The sequence below is a fragment of the Lynx canadensis genome, chromosome D3, assembly GCF_007474595.2.
Source record: "Lynx canadensis isolate LIC74 chromosome D3, mLynCan4.pri.v2, whole genome shotgun sequence".
NCBI lineage: Eukaryota > Metazoa > Chordata > Mammalia > Carnivora > Felidae > Lynx > Lynx canadensis.
This window is the reverse complement of record NC_044314.2, coordinates 84,315,776-84,337,890: the sequence shown is the minus strand read 5'-3', so window position 1 is coordinate 84,337,890 and position 22,115 is coordinate 84,315,776. Positions and strand designations below refer to the sequence as shown.

General features: G+C 37.9%; 1 protein-coding gene and 1 non-coding gene across 3 annotated transcripts in view; one reads left to right on the top strand and one right to left on the bottom strand.

Moving 5' to 3' along the window:
- Positions 1 to 22,115, top strand: part of MAPKAPK5 (MAPK activated protein kinase 5) — a 42,138-nt gene that overhangs the window by 6,524 nt on the left and 13,499 nt on the right. For both annotated transcript variants that reach the window (XM_030292221.1, XM_030292220.1), the window contains exons 2-7: positions 5,296 to 5,369; positions 6,076 to 6,151; positions 6,715 to 6,812; positions 8,399 to 8,507; positions 10,123 to 10,212; positions 11,249 to 11,344. In XM_030292221.1, coding sequence (XP_030148081.1) covers positions 5,296 to 5,369; positions 6,076 to 6,151; positions 6,715 to 6,812; positions 8,399 to 8,507; positions 10,123 to 10,212; positions 11,249 to 11,344 — 543 coding nt within the window. The remainder of the gene's footprint in view (positions 1 to 5,295; positions 5,370 to 6,075; positions 6,152 to 6,714; positions 6,813 to 8,398; positions 8,508 to 10,122; positions 10,213 to 11,248; positions 11,345 to 22,115) is intronic.
- On the bottom strand, positions 9,205 to 9,358 carry LOC115498859. The gene has a single exon (XR_003963982.1). It is a non-coding gene; the product is annotated as a small nucleolar RNA SNORA62/SNORA6 family (small nucleolar RNA).

Below are 22,115 nucleotides of genomic sequence, written 5' to 3'. Positions count from 1 at the left end.
CTTTAAATGATTTGGTAGAATTTACCACTGAAGCTATGTGGGCCTAGCCTTTACTTTGTGGGAAGACTTTTTTGTTTTGTTTTGTTTTGTTTTGTTATTAATTCAGTTTCTTGTTATAGTTTTATTCAGATTTTCTATCTCCTCTTGAGTGAGTTTTGGTAATTTATGTCTTTCTAGGAATTTGCCCATTTCATCTAGTGGTCTGATTTGCTGGCATAAAGTTGTTTATGGTGATCCTTTATAATGCTTTGATTCCTGTAAGGTTGATTGTGATGTCTCCTATTTCTTTTTTTTTTTTATTTTTAATATTTTTTTAAATGTTTATTTTTGAGAGAGATACAGAGCATGAGCAGGGGAGGGGCAGAGAGAGAGGGAGACACAGAATCCGAAGCAGGCTCCGAGCTGTCAGCACAGAGCCCGACGTGGGGATCGAACGCTCAACCAACTGAGCCACCCAGGCACCCCCTCCTCTTTCATTTCTAATATTAATCATTTGTGGGTTTTTTTTTCTTCTCAGTCTAACTAAAGTTTTGTTAATTTTGATATCTTGAGGAATTAACTATTGGTTTTCATTGATTTTTCTCTATTTTCTGTCTTCTGTTTTATTGATTTCTGCTCTAATTTTTATTATTTCTTTCTGCTTGCTTTGACTATATATATAAGTTTATTTATTTTGAGAGAGGGTGAAAAAGTGTGGGGGGGGGGAGGGGCAGAGAGAGAAAGGAAGAAATAGAATCCCAAGCAGGCTCCACTCAGTGCAGAGCCCAACGGGGCTTGATTCCATGACTGTGAGATCACAACCTGAGCCTATATCGAGTCAGATGTTCAACAGACTGAGCCATCCAGGTACCCCAAGTATATATTTTTTTCCTGCTAGTTTTTCAAAATAGAAGCTTAGGTTATTGATTTGTGATCTTTCTTATGTAGAGATTTATAGCTATAAATTTCCATCTAAACACCACTTTAGCTGCACATAATAAATTTTAGCATACATACAGCCCCCTCACAGCCACGGTTTTGCTTTCCATGGTTTCAGTTATCTGTGGCCAACCATGGTCGGGAAGCAGACAATCCTTTTGAATCATCAGAAGGTCAGTAGTAACCTAATGCTTTGTCACAATGCTTCCCGTCATTCATCTCACTTCATCTCATCATACAGGCACTTTATCATCTCACATCATCACAACAAGAGGAAGGGTGAGTATGGTAGAATACGATATTTTCTGAAAGAGAGAGAGAGAGAGAGCACGTTAACATGACTTTTATTACAGTATATTGTTATAATTGTTTTATTTGATTATTAATTATTGTTAGTCTCTTACTGTGCCTAATTTATAAATTATAATGTATAATGTTAAGCTATATACATTATAACTAAATTATTAAATTTTATCATAGGTATGTAGAGGAAAAACATTAGGATTTGGTACTGTCCTGTGGTTTCAGGTATCCCCTGGGAGTCTTGGAATGTATCCTCCACAGACAAGGGAAGACTACTGTATTGTTTTTATTTTCATTCAGATCAAAATATTTTTTTAAAAATTTTTCTAATTTTTCTTGTTTCTTCTTTGACCCATTGATTATTTAGAAGTGTTATGTAAATTTTGAACTTTTTTGAATTTTGAATTTTTTTTTGAATTTTTGAAATTTCCCAAATTTCCTTGTTGATTTATAGCTTAATTCCATTGTGGTTGAAGAACTTTATATATTCAGTTTAAAAAAATTTATGGAGACTTATGATCTAGCATATGGTTTATCCTGAAGAATAGGATGCTGTGTTCTGTAGATGTCAGGTCAAATTGGTTGACAGTGTTATCTTCTACTACAAGTTTTTCTTGCTGATTTTCTGTCTAGCTTTTCGGTTATTGAGAGTGGCAGTATTAGAATCTCCAACTATTATTTTGAATTGTCTATTTTCCTCTTATATTCTGTCAAATTGTGCTTCATGTATTTTTGGATTCTACTGTTAGGTGCCTGCATATATGTTTATAATCATCCTATCTGAATTGACCTTTTCATCATTATAAAAAGTGCTTCTCTTTCTTTATTAACATCTTTTGATCTATCTATCTATCTATTTAAATTAAAGTTGGTTAACATACAGAGTAGTATTGGTTTTAGGAATAGAACCCAGTGATTCATCACTTACATATAATACCCAACAAGTGCCCTCCTTAATGCCCATTACCCATTTATCTCATCCCCCACCCACCATCCCTCTAACAACCCTCAGTTTGATCTCTGTACTTAAGAGTCTCTTATGGTTTGCCTCCTTCTCTGTTTTTATCTTATTTTTCCTCCCCTTCCTCTGTGTTTTATCTGTTGTGTTTCTTAAATTTCACATATGAGTGAAATCATGAGAATTTGTCTCTCTCTGCCTAACTTATTTCACTTAGCAAATGTATTCTAGTTCCATACTGTCGCAACATCTTTTGTTTTAAAGTCTATTTTGTCTATTGTCTGTATAGCTACTTCAGCTCTCTTGTAGTTACTCATGCTATATCTTTTTCCATCCTTTTACTTTTTTCCCCATTTAAAAAATCGTGATAAAATTAGACATAAAATTTACCATCTTAACCATTTTTAAGGTGCACTTCACTGGCATTAAATACAGTTCTAATGTGCAGCTATCATCACCATCCATCCCCATAATTCTTTTGCTCTTGTAAAACTGAAACTGTCTCCTTCCCCCCCAGACTCTACCAACTATCCATCTACTTTCTGTCTATAATATTGACTACTCTGAGCACCTCAGAAAAATGGAATCATAAAGTATTTGTCTTTTTGTGACTGACTTATTTCTCTTAGCATAATATTTTCAAGGTTTATCATATTGTAGCATATTACTGACTTTCTTTTCTTTTACTTTTTAAGGCTGAATGATATTCCATTGTATGTATATGGACATTTAGGTCCCTTCCATATTTTAGCTATTGTGAATAGTACTGTTATAAACATAGATGTACAAATACCTCTTGAAGATCTTGTTTTCATTTCTTTTGAGTATATACCCAGAAGTTGACTTGCTGGATCATATGGGAATTCTAGTTTTAATTTTTTTGAGGAGCTACCATACTGTTTTCCACAGTAGTTGTACCATTGTACATTCCCATCAGTAGTGCATAAGGGTTCCAGTTTCTCCATTTCTTTGCCAATACATGTTATTTTCTGTTTTTGTGTTTTGTGTTTTGCCTTTTTTTTCTTTTTGATAGTAGCTATCCTAATGGGTGTGAGGTTGTATCTGATTGAATTTTGATTTGCGTTTTCTTCATGATTAGTGATGCTGAGCATCTTTTCATGTGTTTATTGGCTGTTTTTGTATCTTTGGGAAAATGTCTATTCAAATTCTTTGCCCATTTTTTGAATCAGGTTGTTTGGTTTTTTTTGTTGAGTTTTAGGTGTTCTCTATATTCTGGATAGTAATCCCTTATCACACACTTGATCTGCAAATATTTTCTCCTATTATGTGGGTTGCCTTTTTACTCTATTAATAATGTTTTTTGATACACAAAATTTTTCAATTTTCATAGTCATCTGGTCTAGTTTTTCTTTTGTTGCCTGTTCCTTTGATGTCCTATCCAAGGAATCATTGCCAAAGACAGTGTTATGAAACTCGTGTCCTAAGAGTTTTATTGTCTTAGGTCTTACATTAAGCTCTTTGATCTATTTTGAGTTTTGGTATATGGGGTTAAGGGTCCAACTTTGTTCTTTTGCATGTGGATACCCAGTTTTCCCAGCACAATTTGTTGAAGAGCCTAAATGTCCCATCAACTGACGAATGGATAAAGAAGATGTGGTTTATATACACAATGGAATACTACTTGGCAATGAGAAAGAATGAAATCTGGCCATTTGCAGCAACGTGAATGGAACTGGAGGGTATTAGGCTAAGTGAAATAAGTCAGTCAGAGAAAGATAGATACCATATGTTTTCACTCATATATAGATCTTCAGAAACTTAACAGAAGACCATGAGGGAGGGGAAGGGGGAAAAAATTTACAGAGAGGGAGGGAGGCAAACCATAAGAGACTCTTGGATACTGAGAACAGAGGGTTGGTGGGGGCTGTGGGGAGAAGGGAAAGTGGGTGATGGGCATTGAGGAGGGCACTTCTTGGGATGAGTACTGGGTGTTGTATGGAAACCAGTTTGACAATAAATTATATTATAAAAAATTAAAAAAAATAAAAGTTTTACTTCACTAGTAATCAAAAAAAAAAAAAAAGTCTGAGCAGAAAAAAAAAAAAACTGGGCCGCAAAGACGTGTGGAGGTGATGGCTATTCTAATCTTATTTTATATGCTTGCATATTAATTGGGCAGGAGCTCTATTTTCATCTCTGAACTTAGCCTAATGTCTGGCACATATCAACTGCTCAATGAATGTGTGTTACATGGACAGATATTCTGTTCCCATATACTGGGAATTGGGAGTCTGTTAGATTTTCATTGCAACAAAACAATTTGAATGTCTCATGAGTTTTAGCCCAATTTCTCAAGGTCTGAATTTGGTTTCCTTTTCTTCCTTTGGAACCCTAAAAAATGAATTTTAGCCTACCACAACTTTAATATGTGGCTTTCTTGCCTGAGCATATGGCAATAGAAGCTTAACATATAGTGATTAGACAGGAATTCCATAAAAACTATAGAGGCTATGTCTGGAACCACTGAAAACTATTAAAAGTATAATAAAACAAGTGCAAACTATAAAAAAATATAGTTACCCAATGAATATGACAATATCTTTATATTCAAAATGATGCCATTGAAAATTAGATCAATTTACTACTCACTACTACCTTATTTGAACTTTTAAGTCTCAATTTATTCAATAGATAACAATTTACTGTTATTCCAACAATTTGACCAACTTGTTCAAGAGTATAGGCCACTGGTCATGGAAGCATATATCAGACCAGTCTTTCTGGAACCTCAGAAAAGGTACCTGACCATTTTAGCAAGTGATATTTAGTAGTGAAGTATTTTGAAAGAATGTCTTCCTTTCACACTCCCCCCAAAAAACATTGAGTATCTACTCAAATGGACCTTGTAGATGAGCTGAAGAATTTCTTCTCCTCCTAATGTGTTTGCTTTCTCTTTTGCTGGAAAACAGTGCCTAACTTAGTCATTTAGACAAAACACCTAATTATAAAACCAAAAGAACGCAAAGCTCTGCTTATCGGTTTCTCTTAGAAGATGAGGTGTTGAGTGATAAGGTTTTCTGTTGTCCACCCTGCTTAATTTTCAGCTTTTTAATTGGAGAATCACTTTCTGCCCCCACCCTTTTCTATTTTAATAGGAAACCTCCATTTTAGAGGAATACAATATCAATTGGACTCAGAAGCTGGGAGCTGGAATTAGTGGTCCAGTTAGGTAAGAGACCCACATGCAAACTATGGCAAAGTTGCTCTGAAGAAGGCCATTTGACCTACATTGGCCATTAGAAACAGCAAGTGTGCCACATTTGTGAAATAACTTTAACAAGTGGAGGTATTTATGTTAGGCTTTTTCTCATCCATTTAGAAATCTATTTAATTGAGCCACATGGTCTGTAATGTAGAATCATTTAAGATACTGAGGTTGTGGAGCTACTCTTGAGAGTCGCCTATAGCCAGCAGAGACCATTATTCCTTCCTTGGCCATCCTCAGGTTGCTTTCACATGGCGCGGGAGCTGAGGCTTGTGCAGGGTGGGTGAGATGGCTTTTCTGCCTCTCCACCTGCTAGCCCTAGGGGCAAGTTTATTTGGATGCATCTGGATATATTCTTGATTAGAAGTACAATTCTAAGGGGGCACCCAAGTGGCTCAGTCAGTTAGGTGTCTGACTCTTGATTTCGGCTCAGGTCATGATCTTATGTTCTGTGAGATTGAGCCCTGTGTTGGGCTCTGTGCTGGCAGCGTGGAGCCTGCTTGGGATTCTCTTTCTCCCTCTCTCTCTGCCTGTCCCCTGCTCGTGCTCTCTTTCTCTCAAAATAAATAAGTAAACATTAAAAAAAAGTACAGTTCTAAAAGAACTTGTTAAATTAGTTTTCACTGTTAATAGATGATTTCTGATTGATTTTTTTTTCCTCCAAATCTAGAGTCTGTGTGAAGAAATCTACTCAAGAACGGTTTGCACTGAAAATTCTTTTTGATCGTCCAAAAGCTAGAAATGAGGTATGGCCCTTTGTTGCCTTGATTTGCCTAAGTATTGGAAGTGCCTAAGAATTATTCTTTTTACAAGTAAGGCAGAGAATACAGAGATGCACAAAGAATTTTATATCCATATTTACCCCTTTTCCCTATTCATGTTATCATTTTAAAGTGGTCCCATATCTATCAGTGCCAAAGGCTGATAGAGTCTTATTTCCTTTCAACTCCCTCTTGTTCTTTTTCAGTTAATGTAGTTCTTGTGCCCTGAACTGTTCAGGTTTACCTCAGCTTATACTTATTGGACAAGGTCCCTGAAGAGTGGAGAATGGTGAATAGTGTCTTGTAAGTGCTGTAGGAGGGCTGTGACGATGTGTTTCTAGTTTTAAAAAAAACACCTTTGTTTTAAATCACCCAGATGTTGTGATGATTTGTTAGGAATATGTACAATGGAGGACATACTCTTTTGCTTAGAGATGTATGAATAATTTCTGAAACAAAATGAGTTATTTGCCAGATTTTTCATTTGCTAATAGATGGGGCAGCAGAAAGTAAATTTGTTGGTGAGGTGAATCTCTGTTCTCTTTAAGGTACGTCTGCACATGATGTGTGCCACACACCCAAATATAGTTCAAATTATTGAAGTGTTTGCTAACAGTGTACAGTTTCCTCATGAGTCCAGCCCCAGGTAAGACTACATAGGGGTCATCTCCTCATATCCACCTCTCCACATGTAGGCCAAGGTTGTAGGGGGGGGGGCGGGAAGAGAGGGGGGAGAGAGCAGAAACAAAAAAAAAGGGAGAGCCAGACAGAAGGAAGGAAGGCGAAGGAGGAAGGAGGCGGAAGGAATCCCTCCTTCCCTCCTTCCCTCCTTCCCTCCCTCCCTCCCTCCCTCCCTCCTTCCCTCCCTCTTTCCTCCTTTTAGTTTGGAAAATTTCAAACATTTGTAAAAGCAGACAGAATTATTCAGTGAATCCCCAGGTACCCATCATGCAAACTCAACAGTTACCAACTCATTGCCAGTCTTGTTTTATCTATGCCCCACCTACTCTCTGGGGCCCCCTGATTATTGTGATTACTTTCTCTTTAAAAAAAAAAGTATGTAATGTGGAATTAAAACATTCTATTTCAAATTAGTGAAAGAGGACCAAATATTACTAGGCACTGTCTTTGAAGTTGATATGGCAAAAAGCCCTTATTGCTTAGTCTGACATTGCTTTTAAAGGAAGAAATCAACATTATTCTTTTAGCTGCCAAATATTTGGCAAACCCATTGAGTGGCATTCCAGGTGTCTTCCAGGGAATTCAAAGTTAAATAAGGTATGGTTTCTACTGGGGGTACTGAGATGTAAACCTGTCATCATAGCAATGTGATAGGCACCAAGGAGAGGCATCCATAAAATACTTTGAGCTTATAAAGGAGAGGAGAGCTGCTAACTGTAGGCTAGGGAGACAAGGTGTCTCACACAGTGGTTATGTCGGGGCTAGGACTTGAAGAGGATGGGTAGGAGTCTTCTGGGTGGACAAAGAAGATGGATTTGTAAAAACAAGGGAAATCAAATGATTGTTTCTTACAACTGTGCTCTGTTGGTGAAAGCATTTGGATGGAAACTGGAAGCATGTACATCAAAGAATGGTAACCAGAATTCTGATTTTTTTTCTTTTTGACACCATAAGAATTTTTGCTTTTTTTTTTTTTAGTAGCTGTGTAGCCTTGTCCAGCTGTCCTGCTGGGTATGCTGTGGGTCACATGGAAAACTAGTGTAGTGGGGACAGGAGTGGAGAGAGAGAGACAGAGAGAGAGACACGGATATAGATACAGACACAGACAGACACAGAATGAGAGTGAATTACCAGGGTGGCCCAACAGCAGCCAAGTGACTTGAAATTCATGTTCTACACAAAGTCATACTCTGTTTTCGATACATTTTCCATCTAGCTGCCCTAAATATGATACAAAACATGTCCCTTAATATATCACCCCCCCTTTAACATCTAGTAATAACAAGTACAGTATCTTCAAAAGGATCATTGTCTTCAAAACTTAATTATTTTACTCCCATTTTAGCTTAGAAAATTTTAGGTGTGGGCTATTTCTTATTCATAGTGTCTAGTTGGTAGTAACAAGGGTCCACTTAGAGGGGTGTGGGCGGGTTAGACTTAGGAAGCAGTTATTACACATTTGGTACATAAGGCATCTTTAGGTTAGCTACTTGATGTTTCAGGTTTTTTTTTTTTTTTTTTAACTTAACAAAATCAAATGCTTTCAAACAGGGCTCGACTCTTAATTGTAATGGAGATGATGGAAGGGGGAGAGCTATTTCACAGAATCAGCCAGCACCGGCACTTTACAGAGAAGCAAGCCAGCCAAGTAACAAAGCAGGCAAGTTAACCCCGGGTACCAATCAAACTGCCAACAATGTTGGTTAACAAGCACAATTTCATTGGGGGGAATAAAAGAAAGCTTGAAGAAAAGCTCTATTTGATCTCTCATTGCCTGCTTTGTTATGTAATCAGAAAAGATGCTTTGACAGGAGAAATGTGACCCCTTTTATGCTTTGGTGGGGAGCACTGTATTTTTAAGTGGTTGTCAATTGCTTGTCTATTATAAGATTTAAATACACTCTGGAAGCAAGGTAATTTTTTAATTCCTTTTTAGACTGTAGCTATTAAACATGTAGTGTCTAAGCACTATTGTTGGACTTGGAGATAAATTGCTACTGATAACACCTGAAAGATTGTATGGTATAAAAATATGTTCTAAGATGATTGTATACAAGACACTTTGCTTTTGAGTCACCTTATCAGATTTTCATAGAATTCTAAGGTCTTTCTAATTCTGGGTTATTCCTGATTATAGTCTATTTTGACATCATGTTTTATTGCTACAGAAATGATTTATGTCACAAACAATACTAGGAATCTAACTGAAATTACCTCTTGAAGAGGTGAAAAGCTAGACTCTCAAGGCTTATCTTCAGGCCAAGCAAGCAAGGCAAAAAGCAGGAAGCACAGCCTAATTGGTTCTTAATAAAAAAATTATTCCAAATTTTCCATGAGCCTCAAGCATTTTTTTTTTCACTTGTAGCAAGAATTACTATCAAACTCTACTTACTGGGCCAGAGACCCTTGCGGTGTTAGCGGAAGACTTGACCCTCTTATAGCACACTACCTATGCTTGTGAGTGCAAACCACAGCCAGCAGCCTCAAATCCAAGCTCTACCAATGTGAAGGAGCCTCACGCATTATTAGAAGCCTCCTTTCTGGTAGGGAGGAACTGATATTTGGAATGCCAAGGACAATTCCATACTGAGAACTAAAAAACAGGTAGAATTTGTTCTATTTAATTTTAAAAAATACACCTCGTATTTTTCAAATATTTTAAATCTTAGGATGTGCTCTGATAATCTTCTGTAAAACAAAAACCCTTCAAACCCACTTAAATAGGTGACATTTCATTTCAACAAATGGGATGAGCAAATTGGAACATCTGGTGGAAAAATCCAGTTAGCTGCTTTCTATTTTTCTCGAAGGCAGAGCTTGGAGTTGAGCCCCCTGGAGAGTGCAGTTCCCTTCTGAGCCAGGTGTTAGTGGCCACTGCCCTGCTGGGCAACACCCAACCCTACGAAGGCTGCCTGGCACAGCGCTTACTCTGCAGCCCCGTTGCATCTCAGATGAGTGGAATTGGAAGCATTTCATTCTTCCCATTTCATACAGGATTTAACCATCAGTTTACTTTGACAAAAGAAATATGTTACTGTTGTATTTTCCTCTTTGTTTAATAAAATACAGGTTGCACTTAAACTAAGTTTAATTCATTTCTATTCCTTGGTACCCAAAGTCTTACTTAATTTCTGCTTTAAAACTGAAAACTGACCGCAGTTGTAATTGACTTAATTAAGGATTTTTTTTTTTTTTTAACATCCTGAGTTCTCTAAACCAGGAGCATTAAAGAGCTGTCTTTTCTAAGATGTGGTTGCTCCACTGTCCTTTTCCAGATAGCTTTGGCTCTACAGCACTGTCACCTGTTAAACATTGCTCACAGAGACCTCAAGCCTGAAAATCTGCTCTTCAAGGATAACTCTTTGGTGAGATGACTTGTTTTGCTGCGTTTTAGTGCTGCCACACTCAGCATAGTTCAGGAATGGGTGTGTAGGTGTGTTATGTGTTTGGAGTGCTCTGAATCCATGGTGAGGAGGCTTTAAGCCAAAGTGCTTCAGGCAGCCTACTTTCCCCACTTGTTTCCTTGCTAGAGGCTCAGAGAAATTCTACTGTACCCCTGGCATTGATAATTTTGGATGGTACTGATAATGCATTTGTAAGACTTAAGATTTTGGATATTATTTGGAGGTACTTTGGGAAGGGGCAGTAATCTATATGCTGTTAAAAATTACCTTTAGGCGTAATGGTTATATTTGCTGTTAATTTTGATCAGGTGTTTTTTCCTCTCCCGTCTCACCCCTTGCCCTGTGTACCATGTCCCACCAAATAAGTTGCTCTGGCTATCTTGAAGCTGATGGTAAAAGTGAAATCGCACCCTGGATCGAAAAGAGATGATGGGCCAGTAGATAGAGTCAGGGGGCACTTGGCTAAGATTTTTTTTTTTCTTTTGGCTAAAATCTTGATTTTAATACTGCAAATTACCAGTCATGAAACAAGGCCAACTGTGAGTGGGCAGAAATTCTTTACCTCTGTATTTTTTTTTTTTTAATTTTTTTTTTTTTCAACGTTTATTTATTTTTGGGACAGAGAGAGACAGAGCATGAACGGTGGAGGGGCAGAGAGAGAGGGAGACACAGAATCGGAAACAGGCTCCAGGCTCTGAGCCATCAGCCCAGAGCCTGACGCGGGGCTCAAACTCACGGACCGTGAGATCGTGACCTGGCTGAAGTCGGACACTTAACCGACTGCGCCACCCAGGCGCCCCTCTTTACCTCTGTATTACTAAGAAAGATTCTTCAGTATGAATCATTGTCTTCAGATGTGAGGACATGCTATTCATAGGCTCAGGTGTTAGTCAGAAACCCATGAGTGAGAGCTCAAGTTAATATGTCTTCCACTTGGATTTTCCTTTAGTGTTTACTGAGAACTCTGGAGCAATGACTTCCATTTGCTTTATTTTAGGATGCCCCAGTGAAGTTGTGTGACTTTGGGTTTGCCAAAATTGACCAAGGTGACTTGATGACACCCCAATTCACCCCTTATTATGTAGCACCTCAGGTAAGTGTTTGCTGTTTCTGCCACAGGATGTATCACCATGCTGTCTATAGATTCACATTTCTTCTCTTCTGCAGCACAAGTAAGTGTGTATTACAAATGGGAAAGGGAGAGCTCAGCTTCAGAAACCTACAGTCTGCTTAATTAGGTGCAGGCATTTTATTCTCTTAAAATCAACTTCTTGGGGCGCCTGGGTGGCTCAGTTGGCTAAATGTCTGAATTTGGCTCAGGTCATGATCTCATGGTTTGTGAATTCAAACCCCACATCGGGCTCTGTGCTGACAGCTCGGAGCCTGGAGCCTGCTTTGGATTCTGTGTTTCCCTCTCTCTCTGCCCTTCCCCGACTCGTGCTCTGTCTCTCTCTCAAAAATAAATAAACATTAAAAACAATTTAAAAATTTTTTAAATTAAGAAATAAAATCAATAAAATTTTAAATTAAAAAATAAATTCAACTTCTTTTAAAATCATGGTTTGATGTACAATTAAAAAAACTCCTACTTTAAGTGTAGTTTGATGAGCTTTGACACAGATACTCCTGCATAATTACTACCACAATCAAGATATAAAATATTTCCATCACTTCAGAAGCTCTTGTGAACCTTTGTAGTCAGTCTGCTCCCAGCTTAACCCCTGGCTCCAGGAAAACACTGATCTGCTTTCTGTCATCATGGGTTAGTTTTGCCAGTTATAGAAATTCATATGAATGGAACTCGTGTACCTGTTGTATTTCACTTCTTTTGCTTAGCGTGTGTTTGAAATTCATCCATGTTGCTGCACGTAGCATCAGTTCCTTTTTCTTGTTAAGTAGTATTCTATAATAGGACTAAGCCATGTTTTGTTTATCCATTCACTGACTGATGGCTATTTTGGATTGTTTCCTTTTTGGACTATAATGAAGAAAGCTGCTGGGAACATTCATTTACAAATTTGAGGGGACATCTTTTCCAAAATGGTTGTACCATTTTACATATTCACCAGTTAAAGAGTTTCGGTTGCTTCATGTTCTTACCAACTTATGTTACACTTTATAATCTCAGTCTTTCTGGTAGGGCCACAGTATTATTTCATTATGGATTTGATTATAGCATTTTCTTAATGGCTACTGTTGAGTGCTTTTTCATGTGTTTGTTGGACATTCTATTGTGAAATATGTGTACACCATTCTCTTGTAAAGTATGTGTACAAATCTCTTGCCCTTTTTTGGTTGTTGGTTTTATAATTGAGGTATAAAAAGTTCTTACTATTTTCTGGATACAAGTTCTTTGTTGTATATGTATATTACTTTTTATTGCTACCATGACAAATTGCCACAAACTTAGTGGCTTGAAACAACACATTTATTATCTCAAAGTTTTGGAGGTTAGAAGTCTGAAATGGTTCATGGTGTTGGCAGGACTGTGTTCCTTCTGGAATCTCTAGGGGAGAATTCATTCCCTTGCCTTTTCCAGCTTTGTGAGGTGCCTTGCATTCTTTGGCTGGTAGCCTCTTCTTCCGTTTTCAAAGCCAGTAGTATGGCATCTTCCAGTTTCTCTGATTCTGACACTCTTGCTTCCCATTTATAATTGTGATTACATTAGACACACCCAGATAATCCAGGATAGTCTCCCATCTCAACATCCTTCATTTAAATATATATATTTTTTAACGTTTATTTATTTTTGAGACAGAGAAAGACCGAGCATGAACGGGGGAGCGTCAGAGAGAGGGAGACACAGAATCTGAAGCAGGCTCCAGGCTCTGAGCTGTCCGCACAGAGGCCGACACGGGGCTCAAACTCACAGACCATGAGATCATGACCCGAGCTGAAGTCAGATGCTTAACTGACTGAGCCTCCCAGGCGCCCCACAACATCCTTCATTTAATAAAATCTGCAAAGTCCCTTTGCTCTGTAGGGTAACATATTCACAGGCTTCAGGGATTAGGACATGGAAATCTTTGGGGAGCTATTATTCTGCCTACCACATATATATTATGAATATTTCTCTCAGACTGTGGCTTGCATTTCAGTTTTCTTAATGGTCTTTTGAAGAGCAGCAGTTTTTTGTTCTTATTTAAAAAATTTTTTTAAATTTGTTGGGTGAAACCATTTCCACCTCTCCCACATGCATGCATGCATATGCACACATGCGCACCACACTGTTCCACCCCAGTAAGCTAAGCAGCCACCTAGTGGAGAATGGAGCCATTACACTAAGTCCTGCCTAAGTGCGCCCTCCAAGCATATCCCGTAGAAAAACAGCATAAGGCATTCCACCTGCTTAGTGTATGGACTATGGAAGGCTTCATAGTTTCAGTTCTGGGGTAAACTGGATGTAACTTCATTCGGGTTTCATTCTGTTCGCTGGTTCATTTATTTGTTCGTTTTATTTGCTTCTGTTTTTGCTGAAATGTTTCCTTTTTTCTTTTTCCTTTTCTTCCTCATTCTTGAATACAGAAAGAAAATTTTATTTTTTATTTTTATTCCTTTATTTTTATTTAAAAAGTTTTTTTTATTTCTCTTTCATTTTATTTCATTTTATTTTATTTTATTACATTAAGTTTTTTTAATTTTTAAATTTTTTCTTATCTTTTTTTTCTTTTATCCTTTCCTTTTTTTTCTCTGTTCTATCAAGCTTCTGTCAACAAGCAGACCAAAACACACTTAGGATCTAGCTTCCTTTATTTGATTTTTGTTTTGTTTTAAAATTTTTACTTTTCATCTTTTACTTTATTAATTTTTTTCTTCCTCCAAATGACAAAACGAAGGAATTCACCCCAAAAGAAAGAAGAGGAAGAACTGACAGCCAGGGGCTTAATCAACACAGATATAAGCAAGATGTCTGAACTAGAATTTAGAACCACGATAATAAGAATACCAACTGGGGTTGAAAACGTCATAGAATCCTTTTCTGTGGATATAAAAAAAATAAAATCTAGTCAGGAAGAAATTAAAATGTGATAACTGAGACACAATCTTGAATGGATGCCATAACGGCAAGGATGGATGAAGTAGAGCAATGAATCAGCGATTTAGATGACCAGATTATAGACTAATGAAGCAGAAAAAAAGAGGGAAACAAAGGCAAAGGAGCATGATACAAGGCTTAGAGAACTCAGTGACTTATTAAAAAGGAATAACATCTGAATCATAGGAGTCCCAGAAGATGAAGAGAGAAAAAGGGGCAGGAGTTTTATGTGAGCAAATTATGGTGGAAGACTTTCCTAATCTGGGAAGGACACAGACATCAAAATCCAAGAAGCACAGGAACTCCCATTAGATTCAACAAAACCCGACCATCACCAAGGTGTATCATAATCAAATTCACAAAATACACAGACAAGAAAGAATTATGAAAGCAGCAAAGAAAAAAAAAGTCCTTAACTATAAGGGAAGACAAATCAGGTTTGCAGCAGACCTATCCACAGAAACTTGGCAGGCCAGAAAAGAGTGGCAGGTATATTCAATATGCTGATTTGGAAAAATATGTAGCCCAGAATTCTTTATCCAGCAAAGCTGTCATTTAGAATAGAAGGAGAGATAAAGTGTTTCCCAGACAAAAACTAAAGGAGTTTGTGACCACTAAACCAGCCCTGCAAGAAATTGTAAGGGGGACTTTTGTGTGGAGAAAAGACAAAACAGAAAAGACCAAAAGCAACAAAGACTAGAAAGGACTAGAGAGCATCATCAGAAATACCAACTCAATAGGCAACTGAACGGTGCTAAATTCGTATCTTTCAGTACACTAAATGCTCCAATCAAAAGATATAGGGTATCAGAATGGATAAGAAAACAAGACCCATCTGTATGCTGCTTATAAGAGACTCATTTTGGACCTAAAGACACCTGTAGATTGAAAGTAAGGGGATGGAGAATGATCTGTCATGCTAATGGTTCTCAAAAGAAAGCTGGTGTAGCCATAATTATATCAGACAAACTAGATTTTAAAATAAAGACTGTAGCAAGAGATGAAGAAGGGCATTATATCATAATTAAGAGATAGACATCCACCAAGAAGATCTAACAACGGTAAATACTTATACCCCCAATATGAAAGCACCCAAATATATAAATCAATTAATCACAAACATAAACTCATTGATAATAATACCGTAATAGTAGGAGACTTCAACACTCCACTTACAGCAATGGGCAGATCATCTAAGCAGAAAATCAACAAGGAAACAATGGCACTGAATGACACACTGGACCAGATGGACTTAACAGATATATTCAGAACATTTCATCCTAAAGCAGCAGAATACAGGCATTCTTCTTGAGTGTACATGGAACATTCTCCAAATAGATCACACACTGGGTCACAAACCAGCCCTCAATAAGTACAAAAAGATAGAGATCATACCTTGCATATTTTCAGATCACAGCACTATGAAACTCGAAATCAACCACAAGAAAAAATTTGGAAAGAACACGAATACTTAGAGATTAAAGAACATCCTACTCAATAATGAATGCGTTAACCAAGAAATTAAAAATACATAGAAGCCAATGAAAATGAAAACACGACAACCCACAACCTCTGGGATGTAGCAAAGGCAGTCATAAGAGGGAGGTATATAGGAATCCAGGCCTTCCTAAAGGAGGAAGAAAGGTCTCAATTATACAACCTAACCATACACCTAAGAGAGCTGGAAAAAGAACAGCAAATAAAGCCCAAAACCAGCAGAAGAAGGGAAATAATAAAAATTAGGGTAGAAATAAATTATATCAAAATCAGAAAAATGGTAGGACAGATCGATGAAACCAGGAGCTCTTTTTAAACAATTAACAAAATTGATAATCCCCTAGCCAGACTGATCAAAAAGAAAAAGGAAAGGACCCAAATAAACAAAATCATGAATGAAAGAGGAGAGATCACAACCAACACTGCAGAAATACAAATGATAATAAGAATATTATGAGCAATCATATGCCAACAAATTGGGCAATTTGAAAGAAATGGACAAATTTCTAGAAACATATAAACGCCAAAACTGAAATAGGAAGAAATAGAAAATTTGAACAGATCCATAACCAGTAAAGAAATGGAATCAGTAATCAAAAATCTCTCAACAAACAAGAGTCCAGGGCCAGATGGCTTTCCAGGGGAATTCTACCAAACATTTAAAGAAGAGTTAACACCTATTCTTTTGAAGCTGTTCCAAAAAATAGAAATGGAAGGAAAACTTCCAAACTCATTCTGTGAAGCCAGCATTACCTTGATTCCAAAACCAGACAAAGACCCCAATTAAAGGAGAACTATAGACCAATTTCCCTGATGAGCATGGATGTAAAAATTCTCAACAAGATACTAGCCAACTGGATCCAACAATACATTAAAAGAATTATACTCACCATGATCAAGTGGGATTTATTCCTGGGATGCAGGAATAAATTTGTGCAATATCCACATATCAATCAATGTGATACATCATATTAATAAAAGAAAGGACAAGAACCACATGATCCTCTCCATAGATGCTGAAAAGCATTTGACAAAATACAGCACTGTTTCTTGATAAAAACCCTCAAAAAAGTAGGGATAGACAGATCATACCTCAAGGTCATAAAGGCCACATACGAAAGACCCACTGCTAATATCATCCTCAATGGGATAAAACTGAGAGCGTTCCTCTAAGGACAGGAGCACGACAGGGATGTCCACTCTCACCACTGTAAATCAACATAGTGTTGGAAGTCCTAGCCTCAGCAATCAGACAACAGAAAGAAATAAAAGGCATAAATCGGCAAAGAGGAAGTCAAACTTTCACTCTTTGCAGACAACACGATACTCTAAGTAGAAAACCCAAAGGACTCCACCAAAAAAACTGCTAGAACTGATTCATGAGTTCATCAAAGTCGCAGGATATAAAATCAATGTACAGGTTGGTTGCATTTCTATACACCAATAATGAAGCAGCAGAAGGAGAAATCAAGGAATTGATCCTATTCACAGTTGTACCAAAAACCATAAAATACCTTGGAATAAACCTAACCAAAGAGGTGAAAAATCTATACACTGAAAACTATAGAAAGCTTATGAAAGAAATTGAAGACGACACACAAGAAAATGGAAAAATATTCCACGCTCAATGAATTGGAAGAACAAATACTGTTAAAATGTCGATACTATGAAAGCAATCTACATATTCAATGCAATCCCTATCAAAATAACACCAGCATTCTTCACAGAGCTAGAACAAACAATCCTAAAATTTATATGGAACAGAAAAGACCCTGAATAGCCAAAGCAATCCTGAGAAAGAAAACCAAAGCTGGAGGCATCACAATTCCGGACGTCAAGTTGTATTACAAACTGTGATCATCAGGACAGTATGGTACTGGCCCCAAAACACTCAGATCAATGGAACAGAATAGAGAACCCAGAAATAGACCCACAAATGTATGGCCAACTAATCTTTGACAAAGCAAGAAAGAATATCCAATGGAAAAAAAGACAGTCTCTTTGGCAAATGGTTTTGGGAAAACTGGACAGCGACGTGCAGAAGAACGAACCTGGACCACTTTCTTACACCATACACAAAAATAAACCTAAAATGGATGAAAGACCTAAATGTAAGACAGGAAGCCATCAAAATCCTAGAAGAGAAAGCAGGCAAAAAGCTCTTTGACCTCGGCTGCAGCAACTTCTTACTCAACACATCTCCAGAGGCAAGGGAAACAAAAGCAAAAATGAACCATTGGGACCTCATCAAGATAAAAAGCTTCTGCACAGCGAAGGAAACAATCAGTAAAACTAAAAGACAACCAACAGAATGGGAGAAGATATTTGCAAATGACATACCAGGATAAAGGATTAATATCCCAAACATATAAAGAACTTATCAAACTCAACACCCAAAAAAATAAATAATCCAGTGAAGAAATGGGCAAAAGACATGAATAGACACTTCTTCAAAGAAGACATCCAGATGGCCAACCAACACGTGAAAAAATGCTCAACATCTGTCATCATCAGGGAAGTACAAATCAAAACCACAATGAGATACCACCTCACACCTGTCAGAATGGCTAACATTAACAATTCAGGCAACGACAGATGTTGGCGAGGATGCAGAGAAAGAGGATCTCTTCTGCATCGTTGGTGGCAATGCAAGCTGGTGCAGCCACTCTGGAAAACAGTATGGAGATTCCTCAAAAAATTAAAAACAGAACTACCCTACGACCCAGCAATTGCACTACTAGGTATTTATCCAAGGGATGCAGGTATGCTGTTTTGAAGGGGCACATGCACCCCAATGTTTATATTGACAATAGCCAAAGTGTGGAAAGAGCCCAAATGTCCATTGATGGATGAATGGATAAAGATATATACACAACACATACATATATATAATGGAGTATTACTAGGCAATCAAAAAGAATGAAATCTTGCCATTTGCAGCTATGTGAATGGAACTAGAGGGTATTTTGCTAAGCGAAATTGGTCAGTCAGAGGAAGACAAGTATCATATGACTTCAAGTATCATCAAACAGATGAACATAGGGGAAGGGAAGCAAAAATAATATAAAAACAGGGAGGGGGACAAAACATAAGAGACTCTTAAATATAGAGAAAAAAACAGGGTTGCTGGAGGGTTTATGGGAGGGGGGATGGGCTAAATGGGTAAGGGGCATTAAGGAATCTACTCCTGAAATCATTGTTGCACTAACAATGCAACTAAATATGCTAACTAACTTGGATGTAAATTAAAAAATAAATAGATAGATAGGTAGATAGATACGTATTTTAGGGTTTTCATTGTAGAAAATGTTTAATGATTCAGTCAGTTTAAAAATACAGATCTCTTTATTGAAGTTTTGTGTATATTTTTTAATCTTTTCAAATGTTTATTTACTTTTGAGAGAGAGACAGAATGCGAGCGGGGAGGGGCAGAGAGTAAGGGAGACACAGAATCTGAAGCAGGCTCCAGGCTTCGAGCTGTCAGCACAAAGCCTGATGCGGGGCTTGAACCCATGAACCTGAGCCAAAGTCAAACACTTAACCACCGCCACCCAGGTGCCTCATGTTTATTTATTTTTAATGTTACTTCTCCACCATTAGCTTTGGCCTTGCCTATGCACTGTGTGCCTCAGAGGGGCTGTCAATTCACAGTCTTCTCCTCTAGCACTAGATTGTGCTTGCCAGCCTGGTGGAGGGTATTGGCAGCAGCAGGTATCTTTTTCTGAACCAGCCTCAGTCTTGTGCAGGTCCTGTTGAGTATCTGGTGGAAGTCTGTGCAGAAGCGTCTGTGAGTGGTGCAAACTCCCCTTGTTTCTATGGTTCCTACAGGGTCTTCTAGCCCTCATGCTAGCCCACACTTTGCCTTTAGCAATTTGCTAAAAATTTAGCTGAATTCTTTTTACTCATATGGCATGCTATAATGCTCCCTCCTGGCTTGTCATAGGTGAGCCAGTTTTCACATCTTGCTTCTTACTGGAAGGGCCTTTCTTTAGAATGCACAATATTTCATTGTCTTGAGACCTCTGATCTCTAATAGGTTCAAGAAAAGTGATGATTTTGTAGTTTAGCTTTTCCTTGCTGTTAGGATGGGAGTAACACTCCAGCTTTCTACATCCTAGATCCTAATCAGGTCTCAGAAATTTGACTGTGGTGTAGGTGTTTGTTTGTTTGTTTCCTACTAGGGGTTTATTGAGTTCCTTGGATCCGTCAGTTTATGGTGTTTATCAGTTTAGGACAATTTTCAGACATTTCTTCAAATATTTTTCTGCTTGTCCTCTCTCTGCCTTTTTCCAAAGACTCCAGTTACATGTAGGTTAGATCACACACAGAGCATTAAAGGTTCTGTTTTGTTTTGTTTTGTTTTTAAGATTTTATTTTTAAGTAATCTCTACACCCAAGGTAGGGCTTGAATTCCCAACCCCGAGATCAAGAGTTTCATGGTCCATCTATCGACTGAGCCAGCCAGACACTCCGTGATCTTTTTGTTTTTTTTTTTTCATCTTTTTTTCTCTCTCTTTCACTTTGGCCAAATTCTGTTACTATGATTTGAATTTCACTACTCTTTTCTTCTGCATTGTCTAATCTGTGAATTTCTTCATTTCTGATTTACTTAATGTTTATTTATTTATTTTGAGAGAGAGTGAGTGAGCAGGGAAGGGGCAGAGAGAGCAAGAGCGAGAGAATCTCAAGCAGGCTCTACACTGCCAGTGCAGAGCTCAATGCAGGGCTCAAACCCACGAATGGTGAGATCATGTGCTGAGCCGAAACCAAAAGTTGGATGTACAACCAACTGAGCCACCCAGGTGCCCCACATTTCTGACTTACATCATCTGTTTCTTTTCTTATTTCATGTTTATGTTTACCTTTAAGTACCTCAACATACGTAATAAAATCTTTGCTGATTGCACCACCCTTGTCATTTCTGAGTCTGCTTTTATGACTGACTTTTTTCCTTGGTTACAGATCACATTTCCTGGTTATGGATTACATTTTCCTGCTTCTTTGCATGTTGAAGAAATTTTTATTGGGTGCTGGATGTTATAATATTATGTTGGTGAATGTCTGGGTTTTGTTGTCATTTAAAAATATTTGCAAACAGGGACGCCTGGATGGCTTAGATGGTTAAGCGTCTGACTTCGGCTCAGGTCATGATCTCACGGTTCATGAGTTTGAGCCCTGTGTCAGGCTCTGTGCTGACAGCTCAGAGCCTGGGGCCTGCTTCAGATTCTGTGTCTCCCTCTCCCTCTACTCCTCTCCCACTCGCATTCTGTGCCTCTTTCAAAAATAAACGTTAAAAAAATTTTTTTTTAAAAGAAAAGTATATAAAAAGATTGTTTTGGTGAGTGGTAAGTTACATGCAGGTCCACTTGGTTGTCTTGAAACTTGCTTTGCAATTCTTCCAGGGTGAGTCTAGATGAGGCCTTATTCTCGGGTTACCTCAGCCCTGCTACCTAGAGGAAAACTTCTGGTCCTCTATTGATGCCCCAGATGATCAATAAGTCTCTTTACCTTGGCTAGTTGGACCTCAGGTATCTCCTAGACTTCTGCAACATCTGGGAATTATTCAGCTTATAGATCCCAAGTAGTTGTTCTAGTAGCTGGTTGCTTCTCTGGTCTCACAGAGTCTTGCTGTACCATGTGCAGCTTACTGTATGTACCCAAAGATCAAAGGGATCCTCATGCAGCTTTTGCATACCTTCCCCACAGTTGGTAGTCTGCTCCACAAATTTTGGCCACACTACTGAACTCCTGTGAGCCCTCTGTACCCTGCTTAGAATCTCTCCCTGCACTGCATTCCAGAAAATGCTTCTTGACAGATCATATGGATTACCACATTTGCTTGCTATCTCTCAGGGTTTGCTGACCTGTGTTGTATATTATTCAGTGTCAGAAAACAGTTTTCTCTCATATCTTTCTTGTTAAGATAAGAAGGAATCTTTTTATTTTTTTATCTTAGAGAGAGAGAGAGCATGAGCAGTGGGGAGAGGGACAAAGGGAGAGAGAATCTCAAGCAGGCTTCATGCCTTGACACAGGGCTCCATCCTATGACCCAGGGATCGTGAGCTGAGCCAAAATCTACAGTTGGATGCTTAGCTGACTGAATCACCCAGATGCCCCACTTTCTCTTATATCTTGTCCAATGTTCAAGTTGTGTGTGGTGGGAAAGAAAGTTGTACTGGTTAATCCATCATGGCCAGAGTGTTGTATTTTTTTTACATAGCTGATACTTCTTCTTTTCAAGGTTTATTTTACCAAAGAAGCCCTCTTTAAGGGAAAAAAAAATTATTGAAATATAATTGATACATGATAAACTATACATATTTAAATTACA